Here is a 21,604-nt window from a genome sequence, read left to right as displayed (position 1 = left end):
TGACACCATTACGTTCTCACTGGTATGGTCTTGGTTGAGCTATCTGGAATTACATTTAGTGCTTTGAAGTCTTAACGTTTCTCCTGTAGAAAATCTGGAGAAAGAGCCTTCCTCTAAGAGATTACAGTATGTATCACCTTGAAGATTAAAAAAACCCCAAATGAACAAATAAACTAGCAAAAACACCCCCAAACCAACCAAGCAAACAAAAAACCCCCAAAACCAAAAGGCTGCAGAGGTGTAGAGAGAGAAATGTCTTGAAGTTTTGGGTAAAGCTAGTCTTAAAATTGAAGTGTAAAATGTAAAAATTGTATCTTGGTTTTATGGAAGAATGTTGCTGTGTAGAAGTGGAAATATGGGAAAGTAATGCAGAATTAAAGCGTCCCGTTTTGTGATAATGAGAAAGCTTGTGCCATGTATGTTGATGCATAGCAGTCTCTTCCTGTGATGTTGAAGTTATTTATTTAACCACACTAGGTATTCAGATGTGGTTCCATGACACAGAGATACTTCTTAGATTAATAAGGACTCTGAAAAAGTAGAACCATGTAACTTCTCTTCTGCTTTTATTTCTGTGTTGAATGACTGGTGTCTTCAGACTGCTTACTGCTGGAGCCTAGTATTCTCATATCAGGTTCTTTTAGATCCTCTGTGTATGGAGAGCTGTCATGGTTTAAACCCAGCTGGTAACTCAGAACCACACAGCTGCTCGCTCACTCTCCACCCTTCTTCTCCCCTGCTCTGGGTGCAATGGGGAGGAGAATTGAAAGAATGTAAATCCCATGGTGCAATAACTAAAGTATAATATAAAACTACTGCTACTATGACTACTACTAATGATAGGGAAAGTAACAAGGCGAGAGAATATAAAACTATAAAGGGAAGGAAGAAAACCCAGCCAATAACCAGAAGTGATGCACAGTACAATTGCTCACCACCAACCAACCAATACGCAACCTGACCCAAGCAGTGATCTGCCCCTTGTGGGTGACTCCCCACAGTTTATATACTGGACATGAGATACCGTAGTGTAGAATACCCCTTTGGCTAGTTTGGGTCAGGTGTCCTGTCTGCTTCCTCCCAGCTTCCTGTGTCCCTTCTCACTGGAAGAGCATGAGAGACTGAAAAGTCCTTGATCGGGGTAAGCACTACTTAGCAACAACTAAAACACTGGTGTGTTATCAGCATTGTTCTCAGAGGAAAGCTGAAACACAGAACTGCACCAGCTGCTAGGAAGGAGAAAAATAACTCTCAGCTGAGCCTAGGACAAGAGCATAATAGTAAATATAAAAATTACTTACTTGGACATAGTTAATGCTATATGGGATTTCTGATTTTGGAGGGTGATACAAAATATACTGAAACAAATGTTAAGTTACACTTGGCAAAGCACAAAGATCACAGTACCCAGATCAGTCACTATACCAATGTGATTCCTATTACTTGTCTCTATAATATGCTCACTGTCACAATGCTGGCATCACCAGCCACTGGGAAGGAATAGTCAGGTTGAAACGAGCTCAAATGCATTGCTTTTTTTTTAAAATTCTGCTAGTTGTTTAGGTTTTATACTCTTAAGTTGAGCTTAACCTTGTATTCACTGTCCTGTGCTGGCCTGGCTCACTCAGGGAGACATTTACACCACCATTTTATCCACAGAACTGTGCTCCACCTCATGGTCCCCTTTGTTGAGCTTAAGTGAGCTTCTTGGGCACATCACCAATGCCAATCGTCACCAAGTCAGATTTTAGTCATGTTCCACCCCTAGGGGTTTAGTCGATCATAGCTGCAGACATGAATATTAGTGGACAGAATATAATTTTCAGGAAACTTGACAGTTCTTGCCTTTAGTAAGTAGAGAAATGGGTATGGACTGCTCTCTTCAGATGCTGGGTGGCAGATATTATCTGGGGAAGAACATTTCCCCAAAGTGCTACCCAGTCAGAAAAGAGGCTTGTAGAGGGGGGAGAAGATTTGAAACAGCTGTCATACTTACTTGGTTTTCTATCTGGGAAATAAAAAAAAGTCTTAGAGGAACATTATAACTGAAAGAGAAAAACTGGTGTTAAGTAACTGCATTATCTTAGGGTTATTGTATTGAGTAGCTAGACTAATGTGGAAGAGATTTTTGCTATCCAGAAACTTCCTGAATTGTGTATTAATATTTTTTCCTGCTTCCTCAAGCAAAATAAAATAATAATGGTAAAATACCTCCAGTAAGAATGGTATCTTTTAGAAAATAACTGTGACACTGTTTTTATGACTTTTATAAGTCAGAGGGAAACATCAATTATTTGTAAAAACAAATCATGAAGGCTTTTCAGGTAAAGAGGCCTAGTGCACTTTTTGCCATACCATGGCTGTATATTCAATAAGTTCTTTTACTGAATCAAAATATGACTCTGCTAAAATATCAAAGCATTTCTTTGCTCACAATGAGGCCTATTCTGCAGAAAGGTGCATATTTGGGTCCAGTGGGCTGTTAGTCTGGAAATAATGCTTATCTGAGACCTGAGGTTTGGAGGTGACAGTCTCAAAATAGGTAGTTGTGTACTAGTTTGATGATTATCTACTAAATGCTGCCTTGTGAATGATAAGCAGACTTGTTTTTTTTGCATGTAGATATGTAGGAGAAAAAAAATTACTGTTTGAATAGCTTAATGTTTTGGGTACTTTTTAGAACAAATAGGAATTCCTCATGCTCTTACTGAAGGCTTGGACTATGATACTTCTTGAATATGCAAGTTTCCCTCCAGGAAAACTAATGAGCTTTATTTCATCAGTTTACTTTTCCAGGTTCAGATCTGTGATTGGTTGTGATTGATTAAGTATGATACATTCTGCGATTTTTCTACCATTTATTACAGAGGGTTTTCTAATAGGTTTCTCTCGTGAAGAGTTTTGACACCAAAATTCTTTTTAATGCCTCCTGGAAAAATTAGTTGGTTTTCGCTTAGAATTCATGCCAATGAAACTGTTTACTGTATTTCTTTTAAAGTATCTTTGTAGAAACAAATTTAGACTTAAAACTACTTATGCTTTTTTTTTTCATTCAAGTGGATTTCTACATAAAATAAGCCTGGTCAGCATGTAATCTATGCTTTCTTTTGTTTTGTTTTTCATTCCCTTCCCACATCTTGCTCCAGGGAAAATGCCATATAAGAAGGCGACTGCTGGAAAAAGAGCCCCTGCAAAAAGGAAACTTGCTGAATTATTTGGTCTGGGAGAGGTTCTAACAGATACTTCAAGAAAAGAATGGAAATTAGGTGTCCCTATAGGGCAAGGAGGCTTTGGACGCATATACCTTGGTAAGTGTAGTTATCTGATAATGCTTTGAAATGGAGAGCAAGATGTTTATCCTTACTCAGAGCACTGAAAAGTTGACCCTAAGTGAGAAACACAGAGTGTCTCCAAGAGATCTTTTTCACTAGAACCTTAATTTGGTTCACAGTGTTTTTTTTTTTTTTAAACAACCTCTAATGTATTACTTTTTAGCAGTGAAAGGATAGTTTAGTATTTATTTAAATTTTATTTTTTTTTGTCTGGTTAAAAGAAGGTATTTTTGTGTAAGTGTCCTTGTATCGCAAATTCTGAACTGAAACTGTTTAAGTGTATTCTATGAAGGCTACTTATCAGCCAGTATTTTGGCTGGTTTTGACTTTGGTGCTGCTTTTGGTTTTGACTGGCTTGTGAATTTCTGACATGTCATACACTTTTTTTTTTTAAGATGTAATCAGTATTCAAAATGGAATCTTGGACTGTACAGTTAAAAGCGTTAGCACAGATCCTGCTTTGTAATGCTCTTTTTTTGTGTGTGAATTCAAGGAAAATTTCTTTTAGTAGATAGTGTTCCATACTTAGTATCCCTGTTATTTTGTTATTTGAATAGATAAGAGATCTGTTGTGGATACCTCAGGGAATTAAAAAACTTGATTGCCCTAGTCACTTTCCAAACAATTTTGAAGGGATGAAAGTTAATGTGATAGTGATAATAACTCTTTCTTTTGGTGTGCATTTGTGGTCTTCCTCCTCTTGGTGAAAAAGTTGCACTGAATTCATACTGAGTTGAAAAAAAAGAATTAGTGATCCATCTTGCTTTCATAATGAACAGGCTCCAGCGTAAGTGGATTAGGAAAAAAACCAGGGGCAGTGAGTGGCTTCTTGCCAAAGCTCTCTACTACTTGCTCAGCCTTGCTCTATGAGCTACTAAATTTACTGAGACTGGAGTTCTAGCTCACTCGAACTGTGTAGTTCTTCATGTTAAGAATTCCTGCTTTGTTCAAGACAAAGCTTGCTCTCTGTTTGTTTCCCAATCATTTGCACAAAGCTGTGTCCCTGAGTGTTCCTGTACTTTGTGCTTGCCCAGCTTGATGTCCTTCATACCTATGTCTCCTGTCACAAATATCAACAGCTTAAGTAGCAACAGAAAGTCACTTTTGGATATGTGATAAAGTAAAATAAGAGAGAGAATGTGTTCTCTGTCTTTATGCCCATAATTATGTATGTTCATCAGTCCTAGAAAACGATAGAAATGCTGTTAACTAGGGGAGTTATTGAATAACAAAAAATGAACTTTATTTAATAAACTGCCTGTTCTACTCAAACAGAATGGAGAATACAAGACCATATTCCCATAGAGCAGAGTTGCCATATAGAATTATTTCTCTTACCAAAGTCTAAGGTACTGATATATGCTCATGTCAGTACTTAATTGCTTTGTTGGGTTTTTGGCCATGCTGCATAGCAAATAACTGTATGCTTTGTGACATTTTCCTCTCGCACTACTAATAAATGCTTTCTTTTTTAACAGCTGATGCTAATTCTTCAAAGCCGGTTGGCAGTGATGCACCTTACATTGCAAAAGTGGTAAGAGAGCATTTGAATTTTTACTTTACAACTTGGAAATGTTCGTTCTAGAATGGCATGTATAATTTAAAGTCTTTTCTGACTGATAAGAATGCAATTGCTTAGTGCTGTTTTGAATAAAAGTAAATGTGGTGATATAGAGGAATGCTGCTGAGAATTGAGACTTCTGTGAGTGAGGGGGGATAATGGAACATCAGCAGAGTTGTAAAGGGTTCATGAGAATGTATCAGTTTCTGTTTCATTTGGTGCTTATTGTAAACAGCCCAGACATCACAAAATTAATGGAATCTGGCTAGTTTTTAGAGAATTTCTGTGATTCAACAGTGAGTCTGTATGTACTGTTGCTTGCCACTGAAAGTTGGTAAGCTGACAGATGGCTTGGAAGTAGAAACAGCAAAACTTTGATTCCTGAGGTCCCCACAGATATGAAGTCCTTTAAATGTTTTATCATAAACCACATACATATTCTAATTTTGGTTGAATTAAAATGGCATTGACACAAAATTTTAACTAATGATTAAAGAGAAGAAAAAGTGTTGTTGATGGCCCATTGTAGAAAATTGGCAATTTCTTTTATTAGTTGAAATTTTCCTATGCTTTGAATCTTACAGTAAAAAACCTTATTTAACTTGATTTGGCTATAATGTTCTCTTCCTAAGGTATAAAGTATTCTTTGTTAAATTTTGCTACATTATTTTGTATAGATCTTACTATTACATGTGATTCCCTGGTAAAGTCTTAGTAAAAAAACCTGGGAATATGTGAATAGTCATAGTAGATCCAAGGCATTCATTATCTTGGTGGTACTTCTATTCCTCAGACAAAAGCAAATACCAAAAAACTGTATGAGAATTTCACAATGTTAAAAAAAAAAATTCTTCAGCACAGTTCAGAGCTGCGATGTTTTAGTCTTTTAGTTATTAACCTATATGGTGATACTGAAACAATTTACTACAGTAGTTGACCCTTATGTAAATATGTTAGTACTTTTAAGATGTGTTCCTGAAACAAAAATATCAGGTTAACTTAGAATAAAATATCTTTCAGTTAGTATGTGCCTTTAATCTTGATATTTACATCTGCTGACTACAGGGAAATTCTAGAGTGTTGGTTTTGATACTGTTCGGACACCCCAGGATAGTATTGGTGATGACTCTCTTTGTGAAATTTTGTCACTGAAAAAAACACTATTTACCATGCAAATGGTAAACTGCTGCACTTTAAACAGCAGCATACTGCTGCTGCCTTTAGGTGTTTGCTGGAAGGAACCACACAGACCAGGAGCTCCAGCCTGCAGACGTGGCATTGTGGCAACCTGCTTTTTTATGTCCAACTTGTGGAGGTGTGGCTATTATGCATGAACTGTGGCCTGTTCTGGAGGCAGATAAGAGATGTTCTAGTATCAGTAATGGCCTGCTTAAGAGACACTGGCTCTTGATTACAGGCTTCTGCTGAGTTTGGACTGATCAGGAAGCAGAGCACCATTTAGCTTTCATGGAAGAATCCAGGTTGACTTGTTTGGAAAATCATCAGTTCTGCATTATTTTATGCTGTGCATAACTGCTATCCTCCTCCTTGGAGTTTGAAACCTGTCCATCTGCTTCTCCTCCACTTTGGGCTCTGAAGAAGAGTCGCAATAACTTTTGGGTTGCTTTCATGCCATATTCACTTTATTGCAGCAATTTGTAAATAACTCCATTACTGATCTAGATGACTACTTGCTTTTAATTTGTCTTAAACAATTTTGCCTTTATGGCACTAAAAGGTAGCCCTGGTCTTTGTGCTGCCCTCACAAATAACCCATAACATATTATGCCTCTACAGTCTAGTGTTACGCAGCTAAGCATAAGAGGCTATTTTCTGATGCCTGGGTGATTGTTAGTTGATCTATCAGCTGCAGTGACGTGGCTAATAGCTTTGAACAATTATTAGCGTTTAACAAAATATGTGCTTCTATAGTAATGTTCTTCAAATTAAGCTATTAAAGTGGGATGGAAATTGGCTTAGTCTTTGACATATCCTCATAGTATTGATGTCGAAGCAGTACAAAATGAATCACAGTTTTTATTAAAAAAATAAATGCTGTTTAATGTGTGGACCTTTCAGATGTCATTGTTCAAGAGTGGATGCACAGTTTAATAACACTTAATTAAACTGCTGACTGAAAAAGATCAGAATTCTTTAAATACTACTAGAAGAAATTCATTGGGTTTCCAATGTGTACTCCATGATCTCTTTCAGTATATCTTTTCTAATTAGACTTTAATTTCAGTTTTGCAAATCATGTGTTTAGAATGACCCTGTGCGTAAAGTTGTGGAAATTTGTGTTTGAAAACTTTCTGGCTATGAGATGACTAGTATGGCAAATACTGGACGTCATTATATGAGCCTTTTTAAGATAGTGTATGCATTTATCTCTATGTAGAATTAATTAATGGTATTATGAGGAAACAGTTTCGTAGTCAACACGAAGATCTGTTTTGTGGCTAAATCATTTATCCATCCCCTCAAGTATGAAAAGAGACCAGATTTTCAGCATTTGCAGAAGCACTGAGACACGGTTTTTTGTGGAATAATTTATTTAAAGATAAATATTTGAAGAATTCTTAGCACCTACAGTTTTTCGTTCCATTTTAGTTATAAAATAGCATTGTGCAAAAACTATGTAATTGAATAAAAATATTTTAAAATTAAGTTAAAAGTATTAATGGATTATGCTACACAGGAACAAATGAATAGGCCAAAGGAGAATTTGTTCAAGGTAACTGCAGTATAAGTATTGAGCTATTTAATCCTTCTCCTTTGTATATCTAATACGTGTATGGCTAACTTGTCTGTAGTGGGTAAATGAACTAATTGAAAATAAACATGCATGAACCAAAGTTCACGTGCATTGATCAGTAGGTCTAGTTGTTTTGTTTGTTGTGTTTTTTTTTTCTGCTGAGTGTTGGTCCCACAAGGAGTGGCCAAAAACTGTTGTCTTTGCTCCACTGTTTATCAGGGCACTGATGCTGGTAAAAGTGAGGTGGAGATAGGTGGAGGCTTTATGATTGAGTGTCCAGGCTGAGGAATGGTGTCTAAGCTTGGATCTGTTCTCATTCTGACCAGCCTTCCTGCTCTGCCTCTGAGGCAATAAATCAGGAGCACACTAAAGTCCATCCGCCTCAGTGCGTTTGATCTCTTTACACAGCTTCATTAATGTCAGACAGCAGTAAACCTCTATTAGCTGAGTGGTACTCTCTGGCCTTTAGCAGTTTCCTGGATCAGTACGTCTGCATTTAAAAGTTACAATTAAACTAATTTAAGATTAATGTTATATATCTTGAAACTTCTGCTATTATCATGTGATTGTATTCTATCTGGAATCCCTTGCCAGGAATCACTTTTTTTTTGTTAGTTTTTTAAAGTGTAGGGTATTCCAGAACAGGTATTTTCATTGAGATAGAATTAATTTGGACATATATGAGTAATTAGACTAAAATAAATTGCTTAAGCTTATCTCAAAATCAGTCACTTAGAAATTCAAAGAGTTTGAATTAATTAGTTGTGTGGGTTTGTGTTTTGTTTTCAAAGAAATTTCTCTTTCACTTTAGCTGCAATAGGTGGTTAGCATAGATTTGTCTCTAGAAAATGGAACTGAAATACCTCATGTTAGCTTCAATACAAGGTAGATTCTGAAGTCAAAGTAGGTATAGTTGTAATTTAGTTTAAGATAACTTGGGAGATCCTCTCTAAATTTTATCTTTAACTAGTGTATAAAGGGAACAAAATACCTTATTTTAGGCATGAATTTAACTTTTGTCAAGATTTTTTGCATCAGATCATTTCAGGTGTTATTTTAGGCTTGTTAATGGCTATTGCAACTGATGTAATCCAGCTTTAATTTGGAAAATCTGAGATAATGTTTAATATTCTCTGCTAAACATTTGCTGACAATTATTAGTAATATTTTTATATATTTCAGTTCATTTGAATTCTTTAATCTTTTGTTATGGGAAAGGATTCTTTGATACCCTTAATTTTAAGCAGTTTATAAGAATTTTTTAGATCCAATCTTTTATAAAAAGAACATTTATTGAATTTATCAGTACTGGGTAGAGTGTTTGAGGGAGAATATTTCTTTATAGGGTGAATGTTGCATTTTGTGAGCTTTTAATAATTGTTAGGCACTAATACTGGAGGTTTTAACTAATTTTAAATTGTCTTAAAGGAACCCAGCCAGAATGGACCTCTTTTTACTGAGTTAAAGTTCTACATGCGAGCTGCTAAGCCAGATGAAAGTAAGCAGTCTATTAAAATGTTTTTAATGAACTACAAGCATTTTGGAAAATAGTGCCTACAGGAATAAGGTCAAACTTTTAAGAGAATAATTTTAAGTAATTTTAAAAATTATTTTTACATAATTGATATCTAATTTAGGCATATAGTAAAATTAGGGGTTTTTTTTTGGTAAGATGTTCTTTAAAGTTGTGTTGATAGTGTTGCCTAAATTGAAACTTTAGTTGTGTCCCTGTCCCTAAAATGGATATATGATTATCTTTCCAGTACACTTTGCATACAAGTTCCCATGAAATAAGCAGCTCACACTTAATGCAGGAACTGTAAGCACTGCAAGTACTCCCTTTTTATGCAGGTCTCTACTGATACAGTTTCATAAACTTACCTTTATTTGTATTTTCAGTTCATGGGTGGACTAAGTCCCATAAACTGCAGTATTTAGGTGTACCAAGATACTGGGGTTCTGGCTTGCATGAAAAAAATGGAAACAGGTGAATACATCTTTTGGCATATACTTGGATTTATTTCATCCACAGCTACTATCCTTTTCACCCTAATTTACTTTATATGATGTATTTTCCATCTATCTTCATGTTGTTTGTTTCTGCTATGAAGTTTTGTGTTTATAATGGGATGTTTAAGGAATAGATCAATAGATACCTTTTATCTGTGTTCTGTTACTTGTATTTGTGTCTATTACATTCTTTGTGATTTAGTTTTCATTTGTCTCAAGCACTGCTGTCATATACTGATACTATGTATATGTAAGTTAAAAGCTTTTCATTTTTTAATTAAAATAAAGTCAACTTCTGGTGTATAAGTCCTTTAATAATATGACTATCTTTAAAGTTGTTCTCTAATATGGTGTACTCTTTAAATGAGTATTTTCACACATGTAAAGGACTTAGTGTTCTCCCTAAATCTGTTGAGTTTGGTTTTTTTTTTCCTTAATAATAGTCTTTCTGACTTAATATGTGAGCTAGAATAATTGCTAGTCTCATGTTAAATATATTTTAAGTCTAGGTATAGATTTTACTACTGTTCGGTGTCATGAAGGGTTTTTGTGGCTTAGTGTTGTATGGTATATCTTTTTGTGTAACAGAACTTGTTTATTAGTGGGCTTTCTCTAAATGGCTGTACTGCAAGGGAATTTGAGAAGTTCTCCGGCAGGTTATAGTAGCTCAGGCTTGCTTGTGCAGACCACTACATAGGGCAGTTGGTACATATTCCCTTGTATGTCAGAAGTATTATTGTTTCAGTTGGTTCTCAACTTTCACCTAATGTACAAACATTACTTTTGAGAGGCCAAAGTAAATATGACAGTGATTTCCCCCCACCCTCAAATAAACTTTTCTTGGCAATGTTTAATGCAAAAAGTTTCTTTAATATAGCCACTTTGAGCTCTTACCATAATAGAATCAATTTGGCTATAGTAAAAAATATCAGAGCACCTTTGGCAAGTGAGAAATTTTTTGGTTTTAATAATAGTTTTAAAAAAGGTTGCAACAGGTTTCAAGTCACCATGTTAAGTCAGTCATTTATAAAGTAAAAAAATATATTTCTGTAAGTAATTGATGTTTGTGTTTACCTATAGTGAATTACAATACAGATGTGTTCATCTGCGGGTACTTGTTACTGTATTGTGTAACTAGCCAGAAAGAACAGTTCTTTTGATAGATGAACTTTTGACAAGCTTATATAAAAAAGTTAAGAATTGATATATAACATGTGTTTCCTGTTTACCTGCAGTTTATTTTTTGATAGATATGTTTTCAATCAGTAATTTGTGCACTTGACAAATAAAATACTTTGCTAAGTACAGTTCAGTAACTTTGCTGGGTTTTTTTTCCTCCTTGAATTTAGTTACCGATTTATGGTAATAGACCGATTTGGCAGAGATCTTCAGAAGATATATGAAGAGAATGGAAAGAAATTTTCCCATAAAACTGTGCTGCAGCTAGGCTTGAGAATAGTAAGTTTAAAAAATGTATTTTTATTTTTACAATCTGTCTTCCTTGTGCAAGTCTTTCAGTTAAATCACACTTTTGTGCTGAGTACAGGTCCTCTGCTGGGTGGATCTGGGTACTGCATTTATATGACTCTTGTTTTGTTAGCTTGATATCCTGGAATACGTCCATGAGCATGAGTATGTGCATGGAGACATCAAGGCCTCAAACCTTCTCCTGAGTTACAAGAACCCTAATCAGGTATTTCTAATGCATTTTATTCCTCATGTTTTAAACCTTCTATTTGACAGCACATGGCAGTGCTTTGAACCTGTGAAATCTAGCAGAAGCTCATTTTCAAGAATGTATATGGTAATATTATTTCTGCTTGACATTTATATCTAGTTAATATTCTGTGTTTTGGATTTTTTTTTTATTCCTTTTGCTGGACAGTTATTAAATTGACTGTTTGGCCTAAATAATATTCTAGGGAAATTCTCAAGATTAAAAGAAAATTGACTCACAAATAAGTATTTGCAGGTGGAAGCTTAAAATTATATAGCACACTGGTAAATTATGTTTGCCTGTCTGCCTTGTTACCTCATTCCTTTGTTCAAGAAATCCATCAGATAAGTGTTCTGTTACTTGGAAAAATTGGTGTTTAAAGTGTTGATTGTTCTGCTTGATTTATGTGAGTCTCATTTTGCTGCATATTTAACTCTCTTTACTATTCAAACAATGCATATTAGAGTTTCAGAATTATGTATGTTGTCTTGCTCATATGTTTAAGCTTATGAAATAAGTAAAATAATCTCAGTTCTCTTGAAGTAACTGTGGTGTTAGTGAGAAGTAATAGTATGAAGTAGTATTCAAATAGGACAGTTGACTTTACAGAGAGTAGGACAGTGAGTGTATAACTGAACTTTTTTTTTATTTCTAAATGTATTTTTTTTTACGTTTAGTCTTACTGTCTGTAACTGATTATTTTACTGTACATGTCCTTTGCATCAGCATGAAATGACCTCAGACTATGCAGAAAACAGCAGAACCTGACACGTTTTAAAATCACACGTCGTACTCTCAATAAAGCACTGAGAAAGGATTGTTTAAAGTTGAAAACATCACAATTTTTAATGTTTTTTTAGAAATTAAGAGAATGGTTGGGAGTCACATTTGTTATATGCAATATTTTTTGTATTTATAGTTTTTTAATCTTGGAGTTTTGTGGAAATTACTAGGTGTACTTGGTGGATTATGGACTTGCCTACCGATACTGTCCTGAAGGAGTTCACAAGGTATATAAAGAAGATCCCAAAAGGTGTCATGATGGAACTATTGAATATACCAGTATTGATGCACACAAGGGTGTAGGTAAGGGCCTAAAACTGTTCTCAAAGATAGGCACTTGTGCATACTTTTTATAAATACAAAAGAATCTATTTGCTTCATTGGGTTTTGTAAACAACCAGGTTTCTGAATATATGATTTTTTTTTTCTTTTCTATGGGTGATGCTGGCATTTTCTCTTTTTCCATTTACTGGCTTTTGCTTTGATATTAATTTACTGTATTTTTAACGTAACTTTCTTAAATGGATTTCCTTAATTTCTCAAGACTGTTAAGAAGTTTAGTATATTGCTTTTTATAAACTAAGTAGGAATGGAATAGTGCCTACAAGATCCAGACAGGAAAACAAGTGCTGTTTTCAGGAAATAATAGTTTGGTGTCAAAGCAAACACTGTTTCTTCATATTTGGTAAAGATGCACGATAGTCGTATTTTGTTTATAGCTTAATATTTAGATTTAAAAAAAAAACTTTGCTTAATTATGGAATATTATTTCAGTATTATGCCTGTAGTCACTGAACATCAAAAGGCAAGATGTGAGAAAAGGCTGAACATGGAAAATACAGGCCTATGTCTGATTTAAACATTGAGGATTTGTAGTGAACACCAGTTTTATTTTCTTCATTCTTAAATTTTGTTTTATTAACATGAAAGTGTGTTCTTCAAAAATAATAGTCTTTGAAAATTATTTACTTCAGCATGAAATCTTGCACCTATGCTTAAAACTGAATATGAATAACGATGACTTGATTTGCTGATTTAGACTTCTAGTATAGTCTGTAGTCAATATACACGTGGATTGTTTTGGTTTTGTTGTTTGGGTTTTTGGGGCTTTTTTTGTTTGTTTGGTTTTGCTTTTTTGTAACACTTAGGGATCTGATTGATTATTGTCCTCTATTCAGTTTTCAAGACACATTAAATATTTCTGCATTGTGGAATGCTTTTTTTCAGGAGGTGGCATTTCAGTGCTATTACTTTTTTGCAGAAGGGAAGTAAAAACTGTTTTGAACAGAAAGTCAATCACTTCACTAACTTGCTCTATTTTCTCCACAATTTGAGTACTTAAACAGCTTCCCAAATTGGGATAACTGCAGCATGTCATACCTTGAATAGAAGATAGAGATTGATAAAAGAATTGAAAATGAAGGTATCCTTCCAGATGCAGGAATAATAATTTTTTCCTTCCTTGTTTTCATGCTAAAATGAATAACTAAGTAATGGATGCAGTAGTGTTGCATTGTTAGCATTGGCTTTCTGTTGTCTTAACATATTTACAAATTTTAACTGCTATTAAACTGTGTATGCTTTCTTAGCTGTTCTTATGGTTCCTTTTTTCTGTGTGTGTATATATTTAGCACCGTCAAGACGTGGTGATCTGGAGATTTTGGGTTACTGTATGATTCATTGGATTAGTGGCCATTTACCATGGGAGGATAATTTGAAAGATCCAGATTTTGTCAGAGACTCAAAAATTGGGTGAGAAGCTACTTGTTTTCTTTCTCTTTTGAAATTAAAAATAGGAATAAAAATGTCTTATTGTAGAAATGCTTTGTATGCCCTGTGGAAAGGCTGTTGTTTTGTATAGCCCCAGTTTCCCTTCATCGTATCTCATGTATCCTTGGCTTATAATTATGCTTCACTTGCACTGTTCTACTGTCTTCTTTTACATGCAGGGTACTTATTTGTCCACTACAGTATTGTTGCTTTAGAATACTGCTATGGTTAAGGCAAAAAGCACTCTTAGAAATATGCTGGTAACCATTAGTCCCAATTTACAGAAAGAGAAGCTTGGGATATGAGTAGCCTTTGTAACACTACACTCTGAAGTCAGTGGCAGACATGAGAGCTAAAGGTGAATTTTCAGTGTCTTTGAGCATCTTTTCACCTAAATGGCTATTAATGTGGGAATTCTAGGTTTTTTTTTTTGTCCTTCTCCCTTGCCATTATGTTTCTTCATCTTCCCCCACAACCCCACTCAAGTCTTTCTTGTCACATATTTAATATGAAAAAAGCTGTCCCAGCAAAGCAGTATTTGTCTCTAACAGATACTTGTATCTGGCTTCCTTATCTCTACTTGTAACACTTTGGCCTCCATCAATGTTAGTGCAGCTCTGCTCCCTCCCCTTTCCCCTAGTTATTATTTTGGCAGGTGATCTGCTCTGAATAATATCTGTTAGAGAGTCTTCTAGCAGGAAGAGGTGAGAGCATCGGTATGTGAGGTTTTAAACCGGACCAGTTCTTTTCCTTCGGTCTTCTGCTTGCATCCTTTTATAAGAATCAAAAGCTGTTGAGCAAAACTTGACCATATTTCACGTAGCCTGCCTCGCATTCATCAGCGTCTCAAAAACACTGCAGTTCTTAAAATGGCTGTACTAAGTCATACCAAAAGTTTGTCTATTAGTGTTTCCCATCTTTGACAGTAGCCCAAACTAGGTACCTGGGAGGTTGATCAGAACATGGCAACATCCAAACTTTGAAAGAAACCCTAATTTTGAATAATTTTGTTTTTCAGCTGTAGAGATATCTCAGTTTTGATGGACAAATGCTTTCCTGACAAAAACAAACCAAGTAAGAAGAGCTATTTTTAATTAAAATACTTTGTTTTGTACCATGTGGTAAGCATTATCTAATAATTTGATTTAGTGTCCTTTTTCTAAAATAATAAAATCCATCAATTGGTTTGGGTCCCATCACCAAATTGTAGACAACTTTAGGCAGTGGCTGGAAGCTCTGAAATTTGTATTAAGGTGGGGCATGTTTGATGCATACAAGGAAAGGCTATTCTGCTCTGCATTCAAATAAAACCAGATGGATTCAGTTGCTATAGAAGGTGAGGAGTTGTCATACTGTCATCAGTATGTCACCTCCTGAGAGGGTTGTCTTGGTCATTGTACTCTAATCTGCTGCTTTATTAAGTCCTACTTGTTTACTTAAGTTTGTATCTATTTTTCCTCCTGCTTTTATCAAAGTAACAGTGTGGCAGGAATTAGATTGTTGATAAAGAGAAGTTTAGACTCTTCCTCCTGGCTGTAGTTACATAAACTGCAGATACTGTGTTGCTTCTGACTAAAGACAATGTTAAGTATTTGCAAGCATGAGATGTGTAAATTTATTTTTCACAGTGGAATTTGAGATTCAAAATATGAAGTAAAGCAAACTTGAAATATAGTATAGACTGTTTATATTTTGCATTGGCAATTTGCTGAGTAGATTTATTATTTTTTTTAAAAGCTTGACTATTAGAAATATGCTTTCTTGAGATCTTAAATATTTAGTTACTTGCAGCTACCCCTGATGATCAGATCAGAAGAGGTTTTGCTGGTCTTTTTTTCTTGCAGTGGTCAAATGTTTCATGTTGGGCTTTTTTCTGTTGTTTTTTTTTTAATGCGTGTTTCAGTCTTGAACTGATGAAGTTCTGAGATAAGAATTTCCTTTTCAACGTTTATAAATACATACATAAGAAATACCATGCAAAAAATCATTCATTGGTGAAGATTGGCCTGTTAAATTTTTTTACAACTAACTTTTCTTCATTGCAATGAACATGTAAAAAACAGTGATGCTGTTATCACTGGGTAATGAACCTTGGTATAATTTTTTTCCAAAATATGTTGTAGTAAATCATAATTCTGAGTTTTAAATAGCCATTTTAAAAAATAGCATAAGTAGTGTATGCATAATTTCTGACTCTTTTATGGTAAAAGTGAATAATTAAAATGTTTTCAAATAGAGATTAATTGGAGGTACCATTTCTTTAGATGAAATAGCCAAATACATGGAAAAGGTGAAACTACTGAGCTATGAAGAGAAACCTGTTTATCAGCATTTCCGAGAAATACTTCTGCAAGGGCTTAAGGCCATTGGGCAAAAAGATGATGGAGTACTTGACTTTGGCTTGTCAGAGAATGGAGACTTGCAAACAAAACCCACACAAAAGGTTATTACTTTAAAAAATTATGTCTGCTTTTAATGCATTTTTGAGCCAAATAATTTTAGTAGTATTGGAAGTAAGTGTAATAATTGCATCAAGTAGAGAATAGGCATATATTGAAATGTTTAAGTTCAACTCTTAACACATAATTTCTCTAACTTCACTAATTGTTATTAAAACTTAATATAGAATGATATTTATAGGTGTACTTTCATAATATATAATGCCCTGGATAGCAGGATGCATAGTGTAATGACATATGATCAGATTAACATTCTGTTAATTTACTTATTTTTCCTTAAACTGCTAATACTCCAGGTGGATCAAAATGCATGTAAAGTAAAGTAAGTTTAGGTTTCATTTCATATTTTCATGACTAGTTCAAAGTTCAGTTTTAAGTGTGCATCTTGATGCCAGGTGGAATTCACATATTGAATTCACTGTAATCTAATATGTTATTATGAGTCTTAACTGTACTGATAGTGTGTGGGTATTTTATTCCTTGTATTTAAGAAACCTCAAACTCTAGATTTGGATTCCCATTTGAGTACAGTGTAAGAGCTTTTTCAAGCCTTAAGAAAAGTGTGTTTTAAAATGGTTTAATAATAACACAAATGGTCAAATAATATAACTGTGTTATCCCATACACAAAAGTGTATTTATTACTTGTTTATTTACATTTGTTAATAACAGGTGGGAAGTTTGTTGGTTCCTTTAGCATGAACCACAGAACTGAGAATTATAATATAGGACAATAGTATGACAGTTCTACCTGTTTACTGACTTGATCAGCAGTGTGTTAAAGATGAGGAAAAAGCACAAGAGAAAAAAAGCTATAGGATTTTAAAGTCTTCTGAGGAGACATGTCCAGCTTTTTTTTTTTCCCCCAATTAAATAGTACTTTGGCTAAAATCGCACGGCCACTGTCTCTATACTAATATTTTTTGCTGAACTGTATCTAAAGATCTGTCCAAAAGGAGAGTTCATTAGCATAATGAACTAGATGATCTTAATGTCCTTTCCAACCCTAATGATTCCATGAGTCTATAATTTCTTTTATTCCTCCTGTGGATTGACATGGCTTGAGACCTGTATATTGGGAGAAAAAAAAAATCTGTTTTTAATGGTTGACTGGTTTCTTTGCTGAGTAAGTTGGCCTGCTGCAGAGCCAACATCTGTGACCTTTAATGTCCTTGTCCAGCAGAGATTGCTGGTGAACATTTCCAGTGGAATAAAACTTCAAAAATCTAATTTCGATAGCCAGTATTAGTCAAGACCATTCCGAAAAGGTGAGATAGTAATTTTGTGTAGGTTCTTGCTTACCAGGATCAATTAGGACTTAGTTTCTTTAACATGGGATTTCTTTCTTTTCTTTAAAATAAAAAACCAAACCCATCACCAACAAAAAGCCACCAGAAAAACCCCTCACCCTCTGAGGAACCATGCTAACTACTTCATGCCAGCTACTGCTAGAGTGTCTGAACAGAATAAGGTGTTTTTCCTTGAAATAAGGTTGACCTAACCTGCTTGATTTTGACCAGATACCAGGACAGATGATTCTTCAATCCACAGTGGATTTTCTAGGCCTTGTAACATCTGTGGTATAGTCTAGGGTAGAAGAATATATGGTGTCAGTCCTTCTTCCAAGGGTGTATTTTTGCACTTCAAGAATGACTGGATGAGCAGGATGTCTCCCTTCCCAGACTACATGTTTGGGAGCACATGATACTATTTTTTTTTTCTCAGGGAGACGATGATTTGGGTTAGTTAAGAATGGCTGGACACTTAGATATGCAGAGAAAGAAAGGAATAACATAGAATGCTAGTTAATGTGATGGTTGAGTGTTTTAAAAATAATCTCCAAATTCCAAACTCTTCTAGAAAATGCTTTCCATAAAGATAATTTACCACTGATCAGTAGCATCTTTCCTCTGAAAGCCAGTATCTTCTAGCACATGCTGAATTTCTTTTTGGCATGCTTAATGTCCAATTTGGAAAAGAAAAATGCAGTCTGGCATCCACCCTTGAGAAGACAGTGACCTCTTATATAGAGTATGGCATTTTGGCTGTACTGATCTTTTAATCTCAACATGTCTTAAAACACCTACTCTTCAATTCCTTTGGGGTGAGCCACCATAATACTCTCTTAAAACAGTGTTGTTTGGTGTTCTGAAGTTATGCTATTTCATAGCTAGGAGACAATATTTCTAGCTTCTGCATAAATAAGTTCTTAAAATGTAGGAGTCTCCTGCGCTTTTAGCTTGTATATAGCTAATTGAGCCATGATGTGAATTATATGTTGAACATAGGCATGGTTGTTCTTCAGTCTCAGTAGTTTTCTACTGCTGGTATCTGACTAATAGCATAGATGTCTGCTATATTGAAAGTTAACATTTTGTTTCTTGTATCATGACTCAAGTTTCCCCAGACATACAAGTAAATAAAGCACAGTCCACAGTTCTGCTGGAGGTTGTGGGATTTTTTCTTCCCTCTCCCTTCACCTCTGCCCCGTATGGTACATGCATGGTTTGTGTGCGTGTGTTTTTTTTTATAATAGTTCTAGCAAAACAAGAAGCTAGCCTTACCACGTATTGAAGGAAATATTTGCAGCTCTTGATGAAATTATTTAGGACAAGGACCACATTTTCCTTTAGTCCTGAAGAGTTGCTGGGAAATACTAGGAGCAAACTAAATTGGAGAAATAGGGATCTTAGTGATTTGTGGCCCCTTCTGATGTTCAGCTTCAGATGCACAAGTGTTGCTTTTGTCAGGTGAATGTTGCCTGATTTCTGCTTTTGTGTAATTCCCGTGCATCAAGATTAAGAAACCACTTTTTATTAAGTAATCTTGGAAACAAGATAAATGTATTTTGCTTTTGTGCAGCATGTAGTGGATATCTGTATTTGATGAGCATTTGAAATGTTTTTTAGTACAATTGGGAGGAATGCATTATCTCTGATTATAAAAGCAGTACAGTGCTGAAATAGTCCTCCTTAATTTTGGTCAGAATGAACAAGAGTGTCTGTGTTTATTCCTGCCTAATGCATCACAAATCTGCTGACATGCTAACCTTGGAGTCTTGGCTGGCGGTAATCAGGCCTGTGCACCGGCAGGAAAGATGTACCTAATGCACTCCATCAGTGCAGTTTGCATATGGAAGTTCTCACAGGGGAGCTGCCCTGTGCCAGCTGAGGGTTACCTGCCCACTGCAGTTATTGTATGTAATTATCGAACCAATCTGTTCAGCCCAGCAGGGTTTAGATGGTAATCATGAAGCAACACTTTGGAAAGGAAGGATGTAATGCACTCTCCCCTTCTCTCATGAGCTATGTGAAGTTCTAGCCACTTTTAAAGCTGTATTAGTAAAGCTCTAGTCTAACACAATTTTTTTTTTTTAAAAAAAGAAAGAAAATAGTAAGGGTAAGCTCTTCCAGCATTCATCTATGTTGGATACAGATACAGGTCAACTCATCCTTTGCAAAAAAATCATGTGGCTTTAAAAAAATAATATTTCCATAACTACCTTAAGAATATTTTGTAATAGTGAGATTAATTGTAATACACAGATAACAACAGTTCTATCCATTTAGAGGTTTGAAGATAATGTACCTTGAATAGAGTTCAGATTTTCCAAATAACTCTCTTTGGAACAGAACTCATAGCTGCTATCAGAAAAAAAATAATGTACTGTCAGTGGGTGTTAGTTACTTTTAAGCTGTGCAAAGCCTTAAGAAGCAAGGATCCAGATAAACTTGAATTTAATGAGGTGTAATTGCTTTTTAAAAAAAGCAATTAACAACTTTGGGTAAAGTGTTTTTTGTGCTGATTTTTCAGACTGCTTCTTTTGTAACAGTTGTTCTGTGTAAATAAAAAAATAGGTTTTGATCATAAAAACTTGTGTTTTCATACATTCAGATTTCAACTCCTAATGTGATTTGCAGATGGGGGAACTGAACTTTTAAATATTCTGTTGCCTAGTACTAGTATTGCATTAATATATGAATACATTATCTCTACAACTGGAGACATTTTATTGTGTGAAGAAATGGTGCTTAAAATTAGGGAATACCTTGTGAGGGTGAGGTATTTTCTACTTTGGTCTTTTCTGTTCTTGAGCTCAGTTGTTTTGTTTTTTTTTTGCCTTTTTTATCTTTATTTTTTTTCTTTAGAAAAAGAGAAAGGCAGCAGATAAAAAGGCAGCAGCTGCAGCCAGTGAGGACACTGAAGCAGAAATGGAAGTTACAGGAAGCCCGGAAAAAAAGAAACCTACTACTGCTTTTAGTAAGTCAAAAGGTTGTTTCCACAGTCACATGTACTGGTGTGGCAGGTTAACCCTGGGTAGGGACAAAACTCCCACGCAGCCGCTCACTCCCCTTCTCAGTGGGACAGAAGGAGGAAATAGGATGAGCAAGCTAATGGTATGTTTTGGGGAAATAGAGGATCTTATGGGGAGATTGTTTACCATTTACTGTTGTGTGCAAAACAGATTCAAGTAATTACAAAGATATTTTTCCTACGGAACTTTTAATTCAGACTTTTCAGTAAAAGACCAGATGTTGTCTGTGTTCAAGTAGTCTAAAAGTAATAAAGCGGTATCACTGGAACCTACCCTGAAATAAACCTGCTTGTTTAAAAAAAGTTTAATGGAATATGGCGGGATGGGAAAATATAACATTTCAAAGACAGTGATATTACTGATAAGTTACAGATTTATGCTAGTATATTTAATCAAACAGGGTGGTATGACGTCCAAGTAATTAAGCTAATCTTATTCCAGGAGGTAACACTGCTATGTTCATTTCCAGCTAAGTTATAGAATTCTGATCATTAAAATCGGTGATTATTTGTCTTACTGGAATGCTGTTTGAATTGTTGACTTAAACTCATGAATTTTCTGGTCTGGTTTTGTCTGTAAGAGGGTTAATGAGAGTATACTTTCTTTCAAGGGAATAAAATTACTTGATATGGTGCTGATGTTTATTCATAGTTTTAGCATTTCAGATTTCATTTAAGACCTTATAACAAAATATTTGATACAGCTGAGTATTTTCTGGTTGTGATTTGATAAACTTGAGCAGAATGTACTTTAATTTTATATTACATATTATAGTTCTTTTTTCCTGGGATTCTAAATTAAACTTCTCATAGATAGAGATGAAAAATGAACTCAAGGAATCGCAATCCAAGTGGTAGCATTAGTTTTTTGTAAATGCTAAGATTTTTCAGACTAAGTAAAGGT

At 34.9% G+C, this 21,604-nt stretch overlaps 1 protein-coding gene across 1 annotated transcript in view; it reads left to right on the top strand.

Moving 5' to 3' along the window:
• VRK1 (VRK serine/threonine kinase 1) overlaps window positions 1–21,604 on the top strand; it is a 34,786-nt gene that overhangs the window by 3,439 nt on the left and 9,743 nt on the right. Inside the window, exons 2-12 of the mRNA XM_031049488.2 lie at window positions 3,147–3,308; window positions 4,811–4,866; window positions 9,077–9,146; window positions 9,548–9,635; window positions 11,008–11,116; window positions 11,259–11,351; window positions 12,329–12,461; window positions 13,790–13,910; window positions 14,947–15,002; window positions 16,193–16,371; window positions 20,535–20,646. Of these exons, the coding sequence (XP_030905348.1) occupies window positions 3,147–3,308; window positions 4,811–4,866; window positions 9,077–9,146; window positions 9,548–9,635; window positions 11,008–11,116; window positions 11,259–11,351; window positions 12,329–12,461; window positions 13,790–13,910; window positions 14,947–15,002; window positions 16,193–16,371; window positions 20,535–20,646 (1,179 nt within the window). The remainder of the gene's footprint in view (window positions 1–3,146; window positions 3,309–4,810; window positions 4,867–9,076; window positions 9,147–9,547; window positions 9,636–11,007; window positions 11,117–11,258; window positions 11,352–12,328; window positions 12,462–13,789; window positions 13,911–14,946; window positions 15,003–16,192; window positions 16,372–20,534; window positions 20,647–21,604) is intronic.

The sequence above is a fragment of the Melopsittacus undulatus genome, chromosome 4, assembly GCF_012275295.1.
Source record: "Melopsittacus undulatus isolate bMelUnd1 chromosome 4, bMelUnd1.mat.Z, whole genome shotgun sequence".
NCBI classification, from domain to species: domain Eukaryota; kingdom Metazoa; phylum Chordata; class Aves; order Psittaciformes; family Psittaculidae; genus Melopsittacus; species Melopsittacus undulatus.
Note: the sequence above shows the minus strand (reverse complement) of the source record. Positions and strands in the feature narration are given on the sequence as shown.